The 18688-nt window shown below is 37.9% G+C and overlaps 1 protein-coding gene across 1 annotated transcript in view; it reads right to left on the bottom strand.

The window, feature by feature from the left end:
• LOC107592445 (trinucleotide repeat-containing gene 18 protein-like) overlaps nt 1-16625 on the bottom strand; it is a 77878-nt gene extending 61253 nt beyond the window's left edge. Inside the window, exons 1-2 of the mRNA XM_016281962.1 lie at nt 16442-16625; nt 14719-15054 (exon numbers count right to left, since the gene is read on the bottom strand). Coding sequence (XP_016137448.1) covers nt 14719-14929 — 211 coding nt within the window. The 5' untranslated portion in view covers nt 14930-15054; nt 16442-16625. The remainder of the gene's footprint in view (nt 1-14718; nt 15055-16441) is intronic.
• Between the last annotated feature and the right edge of the window lie 2063 nt (nt 16626-18688).

Raw genomic sequence — 18688 nt, 5'->3', positions numbered from 1 at the left:
ATGAACACAAATGACTCGGTGATTTAAACTAGTTTAAAGCCAAACAGGAGAAACACTGTGTGCAACGAGACAGTCAGAAGGCTTTTCAATCTACAAATCTCCATCATTTACCATGGATTTACTGTAGTAACACTCACTGCACCATGGTATTGTGGCAGAAATTTGGGATATTCACACTGAATTTCATTAAAATAATGGTATATACTTGTAAGCATGTATTGTGCATGTGCATTTATACTGAATGTTTTTAGACTGTTTTTCATACAAATAGGCTACCTAAAAACCATATAGTTATATTTTTACCATGGTATTGAGGTGCAATGTGTGTAGTTTTAACGGTGTTTATCATTATTTAAATGTATGCTACTATGGGAGACCAATGCTTAATTTAAAAAATAAATAAATAAAAACTTTGTCAGAATAAATTTAACCATATAAAACTTTTCAAATTCAAAAAGATGTTACTGATTTTGATAATGAACAAAAATGTACCTCTGCATCCTAACTCAAGCTACTATCAAATGTGCATTTCTAAGAGACAAAAAGTGATGATATTATTAATATTATCAGGCAACCCAAACCTGTTTCTTAATTGAAACAATGTTACTCATTAGAACAAGCAGAAACTAAGAAATACATTTTTCTATTTAGATATTTTTAAGGAAAATTAATGGTCTGGTTTCTACAACTTTCACTTTGGAGCAAAAATCTGGCTTTAAACTTGAAAGAAATAAAGATTTGACATTTATTGTGATAATTATCGATATCGACTGATATTAATTTATTTTTTATTTTTTGGCCATATTGCCCAGCCCTATATGAGCATTTTTATCAGACTCCTATGTTTAGGTTCAGTAATTTCCCTTTAACAGCAAAGAAAGGGTTATTAGTCAGTTACTGAATGATTTTTCTTAATTATCAGGTCAAAGCATAGGAATACATTTTTGCATGCCTAGTCCCTATTTGAGGCTACATTTTTGTTGGAATGGGATTTGGCTCCATCCAGTCCAAGAACATTAATTTCAGACAGGCTAGCTGGCATTCAGCTTCATTCCAAAGGTGTTCATTCAGGTTGATTTCAATGCTCTGTGTAGGTCAATCAAGTTATGCAATTCCCATGTCAATCCCACCTCATTTCTGCATTGGCCATTTTTTGTGCATGTGTGTATTGACGTATTAAAACAGGAAAGGGCTTTGCCTAAACTCTTTCAAAAAGTCATCTTTGTGTTTCCTTTCCATATCCGAGAGCATGAGGACAAAACTGAAATGTGATGAACTTCATGATATTTTAAAGAGGTGGCATCCAGTGATGGCCCCACATCACATCCTAAAGCTTTTCAATATGGTCCATGCTTGTCTATGGCTGTGTACTTCACTTTTGTGTGCAGCTGGAATGACTGAATCCCAAGTTTGTCCAGACATTTGGTCACTTACAGTAAACATTCTTGCATATTATTAAGTTTTGGCTGACAACAAGTTCTCTTTTGACATTTCTGTAGGGTAAACGCTCCACTCGAAAAGGAATCACAGTCATGTCTGCGCCACGGCCTGTAACATAAGCAGCAGCTCCTGTCAAATAAATAAAACAAAACCTCAAAGCTAGCATTGTGTCTGCATGCAGTTTCTGAGTGCAGTGTGAGAACCACAACACAACGGCAACCAAAAACTGTTGCCCTGATCAGTGCCACAAGATTGTTTACCTAGAAGTACATCCAAGGAGGTCTCAATGGGAATTTACAAAGTCAGTTGTTTCACATTTTCTCTGAAATATTCATATCCCATCTGCAAACATTTTCCAGTGGCATATAATCCCTCTGAACCCAGAGTTTGCAGGGCACGTTAATTGTTTCCAATCACTCAGCTTTATAGCGCTCACAGTTGTCACCTCAGATGCATGAAGAAAAACACAAGAAGTTCAGTAGGTCAGAAATAGTTAAATTCCTTAACATGAGTTTTTCAGAAGGATTCAACTATTTTCTTCCTCCAAACGAAATGGCCACTGTCAGAGACCAGCTGAATAAGACACAGGAATTTCCTAATTGCTTATGTTGCTCAACTCAACTGCAACCCAACAGGCCTTGCAGTGAGCTTTCGCAATTCCTCAACCAACAGCCCTTATTATTAAAGCCAGACCCTTAAAAACAATTCAGAAAGAACTGTTGTAAATTAGAGAAAAGAGAGACACTAAACAGAATAAGGTCTTAAACTGTGGCAAAGAAAACGGGACCGTTAAAATACTCAGAGCCACTCTTAACTGGCCCTTCAAAGCCCACCACCTGCTCTGAAAAACATAAAGAGCACTCCCACACGACAATAGACGACATTATGATAGACATTACAATGCAGTAGAGTAAAGCATGCTCAATACTTTCCGTACCCACTGTATATATATATTTATTTATTTTTATTTCAGTCTGGCGAGTAAACAAAAAAAATATATACTAGCCAATGGCGATTCAATTGCCAAGGTGTCCATAGAGGGTTGACTGTATAAAAACAGTTCGTGCTGCACTGTATTTGTTTCATATGTTGTTGTCTTATTAAAAAATATAATATACATTTAAAAGAAATGTATTTTAATTTTATAGTAAATACATTCATGAATGTTTTTAATGAATGGATTTCATAATAATACAAAAAGCAATGTGTAACATTTTACCATATTTAGTGCAACACTTATTTGTTCCCCACAAAATAGTTTTCACTAAATGTTTGGATTTCTAAAATTATCGTGCACTGATTTTTCTAAAATAACTTTTGCTGCCGAATTAACCACTAACATAGTTTATGATAATTTTTTGTCATAGATTATAAATATACATAGGCCTATATTTTTTCATGTTTATTTTATTTTTCTTTATAATGAAGTAGTCTGTATTTTAGCTACACACATACACACACCTATACTGGTGTGCATTAGAGCCTTTAATTACCGTTCTATATTAATGCGCTGCTTACTGACACACACACACACAAACACATATATACTGTATGTATATATCTATCTATCGGAGATCGCGCAGCTCACACATCCAGGAGAAAAGAAACTTGTCAACGCTGCCCCACGACTTTTATTAATAACAGTTTAAATACTGAATCGCTACAGTATATTTTCCAGCAACGAGAGTATAAAATCGGTGGTTGGTTTATTTATTTATTTATTTTTTTTAAGTAAACTCACTCTAAAAGGAGAAACGCACAGACGCGCAACTTTCATCTCTCTCTCTCTCTCTCTCTCTCTTGAATTGGCAATATTTGAGAAAAGGGTTTAGCAATTTCTAATTATTGGGGGGACTAGCCCCCCTCAATGTCTACGGTGGTTATCGCCCTGATCAGACATGAAATTATGTTGTGGCACCATCGTGCAGTTTATAATGATATGATGTTAGTTAGCAAACATTAACGATTTTTTGCAAACATTTCTTTGAGTAACATGACCGTAAATATGAACTCACGATTGAATGTAACAAAACAAATGATTACTTTTCGTTAAAATCTTTATTAATGCCAAAAATGCTTACATTTATGTGTCTTTTTGTTCACTCGGGCAGCCATGTTGCCCCTGAAGCCGGTTTACGCTAAGATAATTCATACCCCTTCGTTTGAAGTGTGGTCCCGAAAAATTTTCGTTTGAAGGGCTGTCTGGCCTTTCCCCTACCCCTACCCCTCCAACCAAAAGGGAATTGAGAGACCCCTACCCATTCACGTGAACGCGCGAAACGGAGGGGTAGGGGAAAGGGGAAGGGCTAAGGGGTAGAATTGGGATTGGGCCTAAGAGCAACATGCAATGATTATTCTAACATAGCAACATTGTTTCAATCAATGAAAACATTTGTTTGTCGACCAATAGCAGACACTAAATTATATTTTTATCACACTAAACCCTAATATCTTACAATAGCATCTTCTACTCAAGGTTGCAGAATTTTAAAAACTGGAATTATTCATTTATTTCTCTTGTTTTGATACCCAAATACATAACAGAAGAGCAAAAATCTTTGCACGAAATCAAAACAGAGATCTAACAAGGTCCTTGCTAGTTTCTGCCATTAAAAAGAAAAAGAAAAAAAGTTTACGTGGCAGTTCCTTTTAACTTACCCTACTGGTAGTCCAGTGATTATGGTGGAAAACAGCTGTTCGACTTTTACTACTAGCCTACCATTAAGAATTAAACACCATCCTTGTTGAGCAAACAACACTCACTTGGGGAAAGCATACATTTAAGTTGTTGCGTTTTTCTTTAAATCTCCCTGATGTTTTTGTACAGATATTTTTGTAAGCATTCCTATCCATTAAGTTCGGCACATTTTAATGGCCCAATGGAAAACAAGTAATTTGGGGTTCTACCTCAGCTCAATGCATCACCTGCAAAGAAACAAAACATGTCAAAATGTACCAGTTCTTACAAGTCAACCTGGATCTTATACAATACACCGAATTCCTGCACCTCACTCGCACTGCAGGGCTCAAACTGAAACTTTTGTTCAGATGTTTTGACAGGAAAAGAGTGACAAAATAATTGCTGCCTATAGTGGTAAATCCAACATACTGAGGTAATCTTTGTCTAATAAACAAGCTTCTACGTGTCAAGTTCAGGCGTCACTGCCTATTCAACTACCGAGCCTACAACGGTGTTAAACAATGTGTCGGGGCAGCAATTCATCCTAGAAAATGGCAAGGATTATACATGGCCCTTTGTTGTATACAATAGTGAATGTTTAGTTTTGCATGCAGAGTTTGTCCTTTAGTCTGAGCAGAATACGTACTCGAAGCATATGGGAAGTAAATATGATTCAGGACCAAATTTACTTTTCTTTATTATTTAAACAGTTGAAGTACAAAGACTCAACTAAATCTATAATTTAAATAAAGTATGTGTTCTATTGCTGTCAGAGGATATTCCTTTGAGCTCCACCCAACACCTGATTGGTTACCAGGAGAGGCAGAAACATGAGCCAGCAATAGAAAGGTCAAGCACATTTGTGACCATCAACATTCAATCCCTCCTTTCAAGACAGAATGCTGTTAAAGTTACAAAAGTAGCATTTGTTCACAGTGTGCCTTTTTAAGGTGCTGCCAGCAGCCAGAGCCGTGACCTTGTGGCCAAAGAATGACGTGCGCATTCAATGAAAATTTGCAAATTCTTGCCCACAATGAAACATGAAACAAAAAGACAAAAAAAAAAACCCCAGCATGGAATAAAACCACAGAGGCAGCTCTGTATTATGTGGCAGCTTTCCAATCATATCTACTTCAAACAGCAGTGTGATGTAACGTACTGCCCTACTAACATTAATATCTGCACTGAAGAAAAGCTGCTCATCACCTTTTCATTATAAAAGAACAGCATTGTACATCAGTGACATGGAAAATAAGGCTTTGTGCCCAAATTCAAGATCCCACCATTCCAGATATTACACAGGATGCTGATTTCACCTGACCCTTTCATCTTTCCTCACACAAATTAGCACATGATGACAAATGCCTCAGGAGAAAGAAAAAAAAAGGTTCCTGTGAATTATTAATGTTGTTATTAATATTAAAGAATAAAAATAAAAACAATGGTCAAAGAATACATTTATAATAAATAAAAATGTAATCAATTTCTAAATAATTTTTTTTTTTAATTACCATTTAAGTATAACATTCCGGACCACTGGAAATTTCTTCAAACTGCTGCTGTACTGCAAGTTCTAGTTTAACAAAATCCAATTCAGATAGTATTTTCTTTCCTTCTTAAACTTCAAACATGGCAGCTGATGAATGCAGCTTCATATATGGCATGCCTAGTAACGGTTTATGAGAACTCTAACAAATAACACTAATAAATGTAATGCTTTACCAAGATTACTCAAATGTAAAACTAGTTGCTTACCTGCACATTTAAAGAAAAAAAATTGCACTAACAATCTATGTAATTAAGGAAACTAAATGAATACAACATTTTTCAATTGGTAAATGTCTTCCACAACTGGACAAGCTAAAACTGTACAAGCGTCTTCAGCATTTTGTTGCAGGCACTGTAACTGGAGTCAGTGATATGAGAGCAGGGCTGGCTTTCATTTCACATCCTTTGTTAGCTTTTCAGAGGCACAGCCTAATCCCAGGTCAGGTCACTGCTACCCTGTGTGGCCCTTCCCCCGACACAAACTACCCCATCCTCATGCAGGCCGGCCGGCCACAACACCACCCTCACTGCCCTTTGGCCCATCCTTCAGACCTGTGTGCACATGCAGTCTCATCAACTTCAGTTGAGAACAATAATTATTACTGATAGTGACTCAATGTACTGTAAAATGCCATTTTCAGCCTATAAAATCATTTTTAGATACCAAATTACATTAAAAAAAAAAATTATGGCAAAGGTTTGAAAATCAAACCTGAAGAAAAAATTAAATAAAATAATATTAATAATATGAGCTAACATAACTGAACCCTAATATAATGTAATATAATACAATGCAATGTAGTGTAATACAATATAATATAATAATGCATTATTACTTATTGTTATTGTACAGCAACTTGGTATATAGTGACACAAAAAAAAAGTAAATATCTAAAATCCCAATAATAAATGTGAAGCGAGCAAACCTAAACGTGGCATAAATCAGCTGGCTATTTCTGTTTTGTCCTTTAGCAAAGAGATCTGAATTAGACAGCACAGACACACTGTAGTTTTTTTTAGGCCATGAGGTTCTGCTACATAGAAACTTGATCTTATCAGCCTTCCAATCACTTACAGTCAAATTACATTTTTCCCCACTGCCACTTCTTGCAGATGTTAAATCAAGGATGTTCCATTTCCTACAATGGGATCATTCTAAAGGGAATTTTGTATTAGTTCCTGGCCCTCCCAGGATTTTTTTGAGCAGCATTATGAAGGAAGACTAAAGATCAAACGTTCAGAGAAAAAGGCTTCAAATAACGCAAAACAACAAAAAAAAGAAAAAGAAAGAAAAAAAAAAACTCAAAATCATCCGGTTACTTAAAACAAGAAAAAATAAAGCTGCAAACACCCTCCAGTGACACCCCAGCACTCCTCATAAAACACACTCACATGAGTACATCTAACAGCCGGGGCAGTTTATTTCAAATGTGCACAGCGCATAACCCATGTAGGATGAGCAAATGGGGTCTGCGCGCCAGGACACTAAACACTTTATGTTTAATTCAGAGGAAAGTCAAGGCTGCAGGACGTTTACACACATCCTCCCCCCTCCTGCTCTCTTTCCATTAGTCCCTTCGCTCCTGCCATACCACTCAGGACGAAAGGGGGTTGGACTCCTGCATTTTACCATTCACCCTTGCAGCTGAGCTCCTCGCCTGTCACAGTAGATCACAATGAGGGACAGGTCTCATACTGTCTACTACGGCCCGCTGCTGGCCCACGCTGCAGGCAGTCGACAGAGTAAGTTCCACTGCTGTGATAGAACCAGACAGCAGCGAGGACGGTCACACATTAATTCGGCTCTTGCCACATCCCGTTGCTAAAAAAATGGCAACAATCACTGGTATAGCTCTTTTCCCCTCCGTGCTCTTTATAGGAAGGTTCCTGTAACCTTGAAGCCTCAGCATACAGAGCGGGAAAGGATAACACCTGGATGGCAAAGGCCATTTTTACAAGTGGGTTTTCCCCCCTAAAAACACCCTTCAGGTTATAAATGAGGGTTTGTTCCCTTCCTGATTAAGGCAGCGCAGCCATTTCTTTAGGAGTCATCAAAACGGCGGTATAGCATACAGCTTATTAAAAGGAAATGGCTGAAATAACAAATGTAACAACAGAAACATTCATGCTCTGGATACCCACAAACTGCTGTAACAACAGGAAAGATAGTTCTTCAAAAAAATTTTTTTAAAAAGCACATAAAACCGAGCTGCCATTTGGGGTTTTAGCAAAAAGAGGGTGCTCAAATGGAATCAATAAAACAAACCCCAAAATCTAGAGGGGAGTGAACCATGTGGAGGCAGTCATTCCTATCTTGAGGCCAAACACCAGGGTCCTCTATTAAAAACAGCCCATAAACCACCAGCAGGGCTAAAACCCCGGGATCCTCTGATGCGCCATATGAAAATCGATCAATTGTACATTCCAAAAGGCAGCGCACTTCAAAGGCATATCAAGTGAAGATTTGCATTTTCCCATGATGCATCGAAATCCTGTTAAACAAGTGGGCTGTGGAGTAGAAAGGCACGTTTCGTGCATTATGTTTCAACACGTTCAACAATCATTAACGTCCCCCTATTAGTAAGGCTATTACAATTACTAAGGCTGGCATTACTGATATAAGGAAGTAAAAAATTATTTATGCTTGTTCAGTCTGAACAAGACAATCTGACTCGGACAATGAGAAAGGAAAAACCATCAACCAGAAAGTGCAGGTCAAAACGAACTTGGTGAATCATTCTCTGAGGTTCAGGAAGCCATTTAATCTTCAGATTAATATCCTTTAAAAATCTGTGAACATGTCAGCCATTACACAGACATCGAGCATTACACAATTTAACCTTGTTTTCTTTCATCCTCCTTCCCAACTACAGAACAATCATGTTGATTCTAATGTCCCTAAACATCAGTATCATGAAAGGTGAGTATATCCATCTAGATCAATCGCTTTAATTACATTGTCATATAAATTGCATTATATAAAATAAAGAAGGCTAAAATGTAATGTTGTAGAGATGTGCTGTTATGCATAATACTTTGCTACATTCCTTCTTCAGTGGGATGTTCAGTGTTAAATGTGAAGACCAACAGATGGGCAGATTATATTATATAGCCTACCTATAAAATGCTCCTGGATTCATGTTTCTCAAACCATCTCTATAAGCTCTCAACATTCGCTGCCATTTCCTACCAGATGCCAAAAGCTCAACTTTAGGTGATGATTCATATAATTTCTGCCATGTTTACAGGTCTGTTTTAAATTGCTGCACTGTAAATATCAAGAGGTGTTCAAAACATATTTGAATCAGTTGATCTTTAGAAGCGAATCAAATGAGTAGGTAAATGTACTAACCGTCTAAGAATCAGTTACATAAAAGGCAGAGATGTACAGTTCATAAACAATGTGTGCAATGCAAAGGGCCCTTGTCAGATTGCAGAAAAATGGTTGCCATTAAGACAAATTACAGATAAGTCCTGTGGAAAAAAATGCACTTCTTATTAGAAATGCTCTACAACCCCATTTCAGTAAAAGCTTTCCATAACAGCAATGTAAAGCATTAAAGTTAAGGGAAAAAATGTTGTCACTTTGAAATCCAAGAATAACAGCCATCTGGTGAGTTGGATTCATGCGTGAAATTTTTGGAACGAGTGTTCAATGTTGTACATGTTTGCTTCACAAGCTGGTGCAAAACCTCCAAAAGGTACACCCACCCCTTTCCCAAAACAGAGCCACATTTACCCTTCATTTAGTTTGCTCAAACATCTACTCTTCTCAAGTTTAAGAGACAAACATTATTACGAACTAAATCACTCATTTACATGCCTCTATCCTCACCACAACTACTGCTGACATTCTTTTTTTTTTCTAGACAATTCTACAAAGCCTTACAGTAGGGCCTTTCGCACCGCGGGAAACGACATTCTTTTTTTTTCTAGACAATTCTACAAAGCCTTACAGTAGGGCCTTTCGCACCGCGGGAAACGACATTCTTTTTTTTTCTAGACAATTCTACAAAGCCTTACAGTAGGGCCTTTCGCACCGCGGGAAACGACATTCTTTTTTTTTCTAGACAATTCTACAAAGCCTTACAGTAGGGCCTTTCGCACCGCGGGAAACGACATTCTTTTTTTTTCTAGACAATTCTACAAAGCCTTACAGTAGGGCCTTTCGCACCGCGGGAAACGACATTCTTTTTTTTTCTAGACAATTCTACAAAGCCTTACAGTAGGGCCTTTCGCACCGCGGGAAACGACATTCTTTTTTTTTCTAGACAATTCTACAAAGCCTTACAGTAGGGCCTTTCGCACCGCGGGAAACTTTTCATAGTACCAGAACTAATGGTGGAACTACGCACTTTTTGGCATTTTCGCACCACCAGAACTGGGTGCGATTTTAGTACCGGACTGCCTTTTTCGAGAACCAAATTAGCTCCTACTCCAGAGCAGGGTCTAACCAGCGCAACTGGTACTACTCGTGGCGTAAGTAGACATTGATTGGCCAAACGCGTATGAAAACGCCCTCACCCGCCATGATTTAAAACGCCGTGTAAACATAGTGTCAACTTATTTCGCAAAGTATAGAGAACAGCGATAGATGGACGGATGCTGAAGTGCAGGCACTTGTAGCAAATGTAGCACTGCCAGTTGTCGTTGGAGATTCTTAGTCCTCCTTTCCATTCTTTCAATCGTTTTAGGTATACATCAACTTTCCATGTCCATTATTGTGAAACCCGTGAGACACAACAAAAACAGTGACTTACCGCCACCTGCTGGCAGTTTGTTTAATTTTTAAAGTATCTTTTCAGTTATTTAAATCATTTAATATTTCTATATTCAAAATGTTATATTTAAAACATTAATGTCATCATGAATTTATGGATTTAATTGCACTCATTCCACTTCTGAACCTCATTAAATGTCTGAAAGTACATCAAGCCACTTTTGTGTTCTTCTGTGCCATCTCTACAAAGTAATTTTGTTAATATTGATTTCATTTGATTTTTAACTTATGTTTCTTATTCTACTCCTATTCTGTCGTTTTAATTACAATTTTTAAAAAGCTTATAAAATATAATTTTTTTAAGAATTTGACAAAAGATGACATACTTTTAATAAAGTTAGAGGAGTCAAATATCACCTCGTAATGGAAAGGCTACTTTTTGATAACATTTTGGATTATTGTTTAGAAGGTGCTCCTAAATTTTTTAAGTTAGGAGCACAAGTGCTCCTAAAAAGAAAAGTAAGTGTCGAGCCCTGAGCTCCGATCACAGCATCCTCCATCGTCCTGTTGTTAACGTTGTTCTTCTTTGTTTCTGTTGTTGAATGCCGAGCACAAATGACGACGCTGTCGACCGGCTTATGTCACTTCTTAGTACACACTGTCGGTGCGAATGCAACCCTTTAAATAGTACTGGGAAATAGTTCGCGCAAAATCGTCCCAGTACTTCAGTACTGTACATTTAGTTCTGGAACTAAAGCGGTGCGAAAGGCCCTAGTATCAGTGGCAAGTAATGCAGTATGACGAACAGCTGGGTGAAAACCAGTACAGTTCTGAACCTGTTGGGAAGCACACATATGGCACAAACTGAGATCGTTTTCTTTCCACCCCACATGTACAAGGCCATGTACATTCAAGATTCAAATTACATATTTTCATACACTCCACATAAAATTTCAGGCATGAAGTTTTGCTCACATGCCCCTCAAGTCTTTCACCATGTGACTTGGTTTAAATCCAACAAACCAGAAGCTACCATCCCTTGTTATCTGGTGAGACTGGGGTTCAAAAGCAGCCTTCCTTTACAACTTCAACATGTCAGTGTACAAAGTGCTTGAAAATATAATTTAAAAAGCTCACTTCCCAACGTTGTGCCCCATACTGAACGGTAAACAAATTCGAGTTACAGTGCACACACATGCTGCTCTTAACTCCTCCAAAAACTACATCTATCCTGTTCAGTAACTAATGTATCTAGTCACAAAAACAACATATTCCATAGAATCTGGTGAACCAACAGAACAAGAAACCGAAATCTGTTTTCTCTTTCAAAGAGAGGAAATTTGGCTATTGAACAGTTATTATTGGAAAGAATGGAATGTTCAGGCAGTTCCCAGGAAACTGAGTCATTCCATAAACATTATGTATCCGCCACTCATTACAGCTACATATGAAGACCATTTATGAAAAAGTCGCTAAATACAAACAAACATGTCATTGACAAAGTCAGTGTGATGACCACTTGCAAGGAGTAGATTTTAAAAATAATTGCACTTATATAATACTTATATAATATTGTCAGAATTACATCAAAGACACTGTGTGGTTGTTTAGTGCCACAAAAAATGTTTTAGCACATAGCACAGATTTAAAAAGCACATATTTGGGCTCATGAGAAAATAGCACCAAATACCCTTTAAAGGTCTTGTTTCTATTGATTCTTGTACACAAGAAATTGCAAGATAAAGAGAGACGTGCATGCGCACACACACACACACAACAAAATACTTTTTTTTTTAATTATTATTTAAACCACTAGATGACTCATCAAAGCTCTGGGCAATAATAAAACAATCATCTCTGAATCATTCAATAACGATAAAGTGCTGCCAAATGCAAACAGTTATTATTGGAAAGAATGGAATGTTCAGGCAGTTCCCAGGAAACTGAGTCATTCCATAAAACATTATGTATCCGCCACTCATTACAGCTACATATGAAGACCATTTATGAAAAAGTCGCTAAATACAAACAAACATGTCATTGACAAAGTCAGTGTGATGACCACTTGCAAGGAGTAGATTTAAAAAATAATTGCACTTATATAATACTTATATAATATTGTCAGAATTACATCAAAGACACTGTGTGGTTGTTTAGTGCCACCAAAAATGTTTTAGCACATAGCACAGATTTAAAAAGCACATATTTGGGCTCATGAGAAAATAGCACCAAATACCCTTTAAAGGTCTTGTTTCTATTGATTCTTGTACACAAGAAATTGCAAGATAAAGAGAGACGTGCATGCGCACACACACAACAAAACACTTTTTTTTTTAATTATTATTTAAACCACTAGATGACTCATCAAAGCTCTGCGCAATAATAAAACAATCATCTCTGAAAGGTAATCATTCAATAACGATAAAGTGCTGCCAAATGCTGTGACAATTTATTACACTACCCAAATATTATCAGTATAAAGCATCCAATAGCACCATGTAAAAAAATGTCATGGTAGTTGAAGGTTAGGGTGAGGGCAACTAGAACTAATATAAAGCTCTCTCAGGTAGATGGGAAATATGCATGGCAAACTGCTGAAAGCTACACACTCCTAAAAGTAAAATCTCCTTTCTTCATAGATCTAAAGGTTCTCTTTGACATCTGCAGAACGTTACATCTATTCAGAGAAAAAAAGTCTGGAACTTACTTATATATATATATATAATAAATCAACAATATACTAGTGAAACAAGACAATCACTTTTTCACATAGTTACTACACTGGAAAACCACAGATTTTTTTTTCAACAAACAACGCCAGCACTGTTGTCATTCGTGATAATCTTTGATGCAGATGGTGGTTTGTTCTACATTTGTTACAATCATTTGCTTTGGGTCCAGCCCCAGGACACAAGACAGCTATTCTATATGGCATCATTAACGCTGTTTAGCAATCGTTTGTTTAATGAAGAATTAGAGTAGAATTATTAACAACTATAACAATAAACAACAACTACTGCATTATTTTAGCAACATAACTGTAATGCATTAATTTCAATTACAGCACATGACACAAACCACCATTTCACAATAACTGACTGAGACAGTAATAGAACCTCAAATCTGTTAGCTGCAGAAACATAATACACCAACAGTTCTTTCTAGTCAGTTTCTTGAACTCAATATCCTCGCAATAAAGCTTTTTTGCAGTATTTAAGACATCACAACAATGTTTTTTTAGCATCCAGTTATTAAACACAAAAAAATGGCCCAACGCTTATCCGCAGCACAAATTATTGGAATTTTCCTGAGAAGGGTCATTAAGTGTGACATTTTCATTATATTTTCAACTTAAAAATGATTTGGGTAACACTTCAGTCATCTTATAATGACCACAACGTACAGATCTCGGTGTCCTAATAAAGACAACTACAAAAAATATATATATTATGACTAAATCACATGACCATACAACAGTTACTACTGAAAATTCAGCTATATGCATCTAAATAACATCACATTTACAGAACGAAATGTAGCATCTTGGCAAAAATATTTTTTCTTTAATATGCAGTGTAGACTTTTAAAGAGCATTTTAAAACACAAGGGTCAGACACTGTGACATAACTGAGTGACAGGGAAGGCAATAGTTCACTCGGGAAGAGCAATAATTGTAGTGTTTGCCCCAGCCAGAGAGGGGGAGTGATGGAAAACAAATGGGGCAATTTCAGTCATGAATCTATCTAGTCGATTTTCATTAGATGCTAGTTTAAACATTAGGTCTTTTGCCCAAAAGACACCTTGTGTTTTACTCAAACAGCTGAATAATTCAACTTGCGCCAACATGCATTACTTTCCACAGTTTTAGCATTTTTCTTTATAGTGTTGTTTGCGAGCGAGGAGAGAAGAATTGTACGGGTGATTTGAGCGCTGATAACGCACTGCTTTTAAAAACAACTGTTCCCATAAATGTTTATGAGTACATCTGAAGGCCAATGTAAATGCGAAGGCGAGTCCGGTTTTGTGAATAGTATATATTAAGACGAATCATTACTCGTATTTTATACGTGTTTTATAAATGTAACGTATTCGCGCACATATACCATCCGCATTCATTTAAACAGAAGTATTAAATCATTATTGGTATTATTAAACATCATTCATACCTCCCCATGTTTCCGTAAAGTCTTACCAAGCGATATAACATGTGAAAAACAGAACTGCAGATCGTTTACAAAACGCTAAAAAAAAAAAAAGTTAGTGACATTTTTTTAATTGCCGTTTGGTTTGCTGAAATGATGAAAAAAATACAAAATAAAACTGCACTTACTGTGGTGAGAATGTAGGTTCATGGCCGATGAGAGATATTTTCCAGTGTGTAGAGCCGCCGGGTGCCCCGCGCCCAGATGACCGGGAGACGGTGGCATTCTGCCGGCCGCAGCCGCCGCGCTGAGCCGGTGTGACTCCATGGGCAACCCCGAGAGAAGGGGCGGCGGTACGTGCACAGATCTGGGGGGTCCGAAGTCTCGGCCATCCATCATCCACAATGATCCAACTTGATCAAAGAAACAGTCCGATCGGGTAAATCCGAATAAGCCAGTCTTAATGGCTATAATGTCCTTAGATTCCTAGGCAAATCAGTGTCCTTATCCGGCATTCTGCCGACCTACAAAAACAAAACAGAAGAAGAAATAGTCTCGATAGGTGCGGATCACTACTGAAATGAATCCAAAATTATACGGAGATGAACACAAGCAGTGCTGTCATTTAATGACGCAGTTTTAATCTCAACTAGATCACTGGAAAAAGAGAGTAATCTTCTCTAGTGCGAGCGGTGAGAATGCAAACCGACAGCAAAACGTTTAATATCACTCGCGAGAAGTCCGTTTTAGGATAAACAGACGGTAATGCCTCTCGTAATCTGCTTGCAGGCAGTATATCGGGCGAAAATCCAGCCTTTTGGTGGAGACTTGACCGATCGTTCGCGCAAAGTGACCTAGGTTCATTCAAACGTATGTACAGTTGTCCGCATATAAACGGTCAAGAGCGGACAGTCCGCATATAAACGGTCAAGAGCGGACAGTCCGCATATAAACGGTCAAGAGCGGACAGTCCGCATATAAACGGTCAAGAGCGGACAGTCCGCATGTGTTTAAAACACGCGACGTGCACGTAACGGTAAAAACAACATGTTATAAAACGGACGAATTTAACAACCACCTCTGGCGATGTTGGTGATCTAAACCTGCTAATGATTGTAAAACCAGTTTGTTTTTTTCTTTTTCTTGTTTCTTGTAGGCTGCCTTTTAACGGACTAGATTATTGACCTCTGCCGAAACGTTTGTCTGCAAACAAACCAGGTTTATCTAACGTTACTCCAAACGGGCTACGGCATAACGCATTTAAGTTTGTTTTAATATCTAGATAAGTGCATTATCACGGTAGTATCCCAGAAACATGCATATACACGACGCAATACCTCGCTGAACAGTTTGTCCCTGCAGCCTGAAGGCTTAATGTCACAGGACTAGGATTGGATGAGGTGGCTCCACTTCTTTTCCAAACATGATTTCACGTAACGTTATTACTTCAGTTAGTATTGTTAATACAAAAAATTACATAACGCCCTATTCAAACGTCTGACCTTTTCACGGGGCAACTTTTAGTAGCGTGAATGTCGCAGCAAATGTCGAGATTAAGTAACTGGTATCAAAACACGACTGAAAATAAGGACGAGTCCAAGTTGAGATGTGCGCGTGTTATCCAGCCATGCTTCACGATGGCAACACAGACCCGAGCGAGAGCCACGTTTCAAACTTTCCCGTTTCCATTTCCAGCAACGAAACTTTTCCGCCCAGACGTTAGTCTTTCGAACACAGCGTTTCAGTGAGCTGCAGAGAAAGCCGTATTAAACCTTGTAAGCCGAACTATCCCCCGCATTTTCACCGCGAAAACAGCACATTGTTTTTATAAAGCGCCTCGGATTTTGCTTCATAAACATCATGTTACTGTGTATCGGGTCGTGTGCGGAATGATAGCTGGCGACGTCTTACTTGAAACGACGACTCGGTTTATAAAATCCAGTTTCTTCGCAAAATCCGGAGACTTGTGGAAAATTTCTCACACTCCATTTACAAACCATCCGTAGTTACGCAGAGCGAAAGCACATACGGGGGGAAGGCCCTGTGCTCAAACCACTGTAGCTCTCGGTAAACTCTTCTGCGATGAAACAAGCATTGTTTAACAAAGCTCCGCCTCCGCGAAGCTCACCCGACGCGTTCCACAACGGAGCATATGATTGGTCTACAGAAATGTCAATCAATTCCATGTAAACACTTTGGCTCCTCGCCAGCTCTACAAAACCAATTATGGAACAAGGAGGTTGAACTGTTTCAAGCCCCCCTTCCTTCAAGACTTGAATGATCAAAACAAGCGAAGAATTTTTGGAGGGCAGTTTCAAGGCCGCTCAAACTCGACTCATTAAAAAGATGGATGCGGACCTGGTTATTACTCAATGAGCACACACTACATGAGTCCAGTCTCTAAAGCATTCATGGTATGAGTTGCAGGCCCATTTAAGTGGCTCAGACCAAGGATTTTACGAAGTTGGGTCCAGAGACCGCAAGGGGGCGTTTGAGGTTCCGCGAAAAATTAAGTTACACGTTAACTTAAGATCTTGATTATGTCCAACGCTTGATCTTGTATTATCTGGTATAGCTATAACGCTTTCATTCTGTTTTCGGAAATTGTGAGATAAGCAAAACTATTTTATTTTAGTTTTTAATGGAATAAAATAAAGTTAGCCTATTTAGCGACACATAGTTTCAAGAATAGTTTGCGATTGTACTGTAGGCCTATCTTTCTATAGTGTTTTTCCTTGCTACTGTTGGCTTCAGGGGGCACACCCAGGGTGCAAGACAATATTTTTTAAACCGCGAAGTATATAGAAAAAAATAACCTGTCAAACTATATATTTTGCTGATAATATTTTATTACTTTGCTTTGGCTTTTGTACAATGGCAATATAACTGTAAATTATTATATTTAGGAAACAGAATGTGGTCTTATAATAGCATTACTAGTTTAATATTTTTTACATACAGTATAAAAGGGTCTTTATGGGAAAAATAATCCTATTTGGTGGTTCTTAAAAAAAAGTTTGATTAGATTAATATGAAGTTGAACACAGGTTATGAGATTATCTAAACCACTTCACTGAAGGCTTATTTCTTTTTCATTAATTTTCCTTTTATACAGAAATAACATCTTTGCAATTGATAATGACTATAAGAAGGCTTATTATTTTACTAACCAGGTATAAAGTTGTGCATGTGTTTATTTGTTCAAATGGGAAAAAATCCCTTGTCAGTGGTCTGTTTCTTTTAAAAATTTCCACAAGGGAATACAGAGAAGCTGTAAAACTGACTACTGGAGTTTCAACAAAATCACAGCCTGTGAAACAAGCTCAAGAAAGAAATACCAAAGTATATGTTTTCAGTTTTCTGAATCACCCGTTCAGTTTCATTGTCAGTCATTGAAGCATGACATCGCGATTTCATCTGAACTTGAACTACAAACTCTCTAGTCTGGGCGATCAATCGATCAGTTCACGAGACCTTTCCACACTGAGGGGAAAAAAAGATTATTAGAAAAAAATTGCGCGGTTTCTAACCGCCCTTGTCGTGCTCCTCTCCAGTGAGGCGGTTTCAAGGCGTCCTCGTGAAGGAAGTGGAAACGGGTCACACAGGAGGAAAAGACCTAACAGTTACGTGAATTCTCAGGTTTGAAAGAGCATACCTCAATTGCAACTCCTACTTTTAAAGGACAACACTCTCGGGAAACACACCGTGCTTCGGGACTGGCCGGTTTCTCCAAGGACTCGCGGGAACAATAGCGCTGCTTTGCTGTGGAAAGCGTTCGACTCGCGGCCATCAGAGCAGCCCTGCAGCTTCACGCCTCTCTGAATGCGTGCGGTATTAATGAGCAGCGCAGCGCCAGACGCTTGTTCATGTTGGCGATTTTAACTGTACACTGATAAAATACCGGGTTTCCATCGGATGTTGCTTAACATACAGCCATTCGCCTTTCCCAAGTCATATAAATCAGCATGGATTGTTGATTTAGGATTCTTTCTTTGGTCCATTGTTCATCGTCTCGATGGTTAAAGGTGGGTATTTAATGCGTGTCGTGAAAATAGAAATGTACATATTACATTGTGTTTCATACATTGTGCTTATAGCTCATGGTCCGAAATACGCTGAATATTAAGTAAATGTTGGTTATATTTATTAAGAAAATTA

This window comes from Sinocyclocheilus grahami, unplaced genomic scaffold (genome assembly GCF_001515645.1).
Source record: "Sinocyclocheilus grahami isolate Dianchi unplaced genomic scaffold, SAMN03320097.WGS_v1.1 scaffold9.1, whole genome shotgun sequence".
NCBI classification, from domain to species: Eukaryota; Metazoa; Chordata; class Actinopteri; order Cypriniformes; family Cyprinidae; genus Sinocyclocheilus; species Sinocyclocheilus grahami.
The sequence above is the reverse complement of the archived record's forward strand: the minus strand, read 5'-3'. Positions and strand labels throughout refer to the sequence as shown.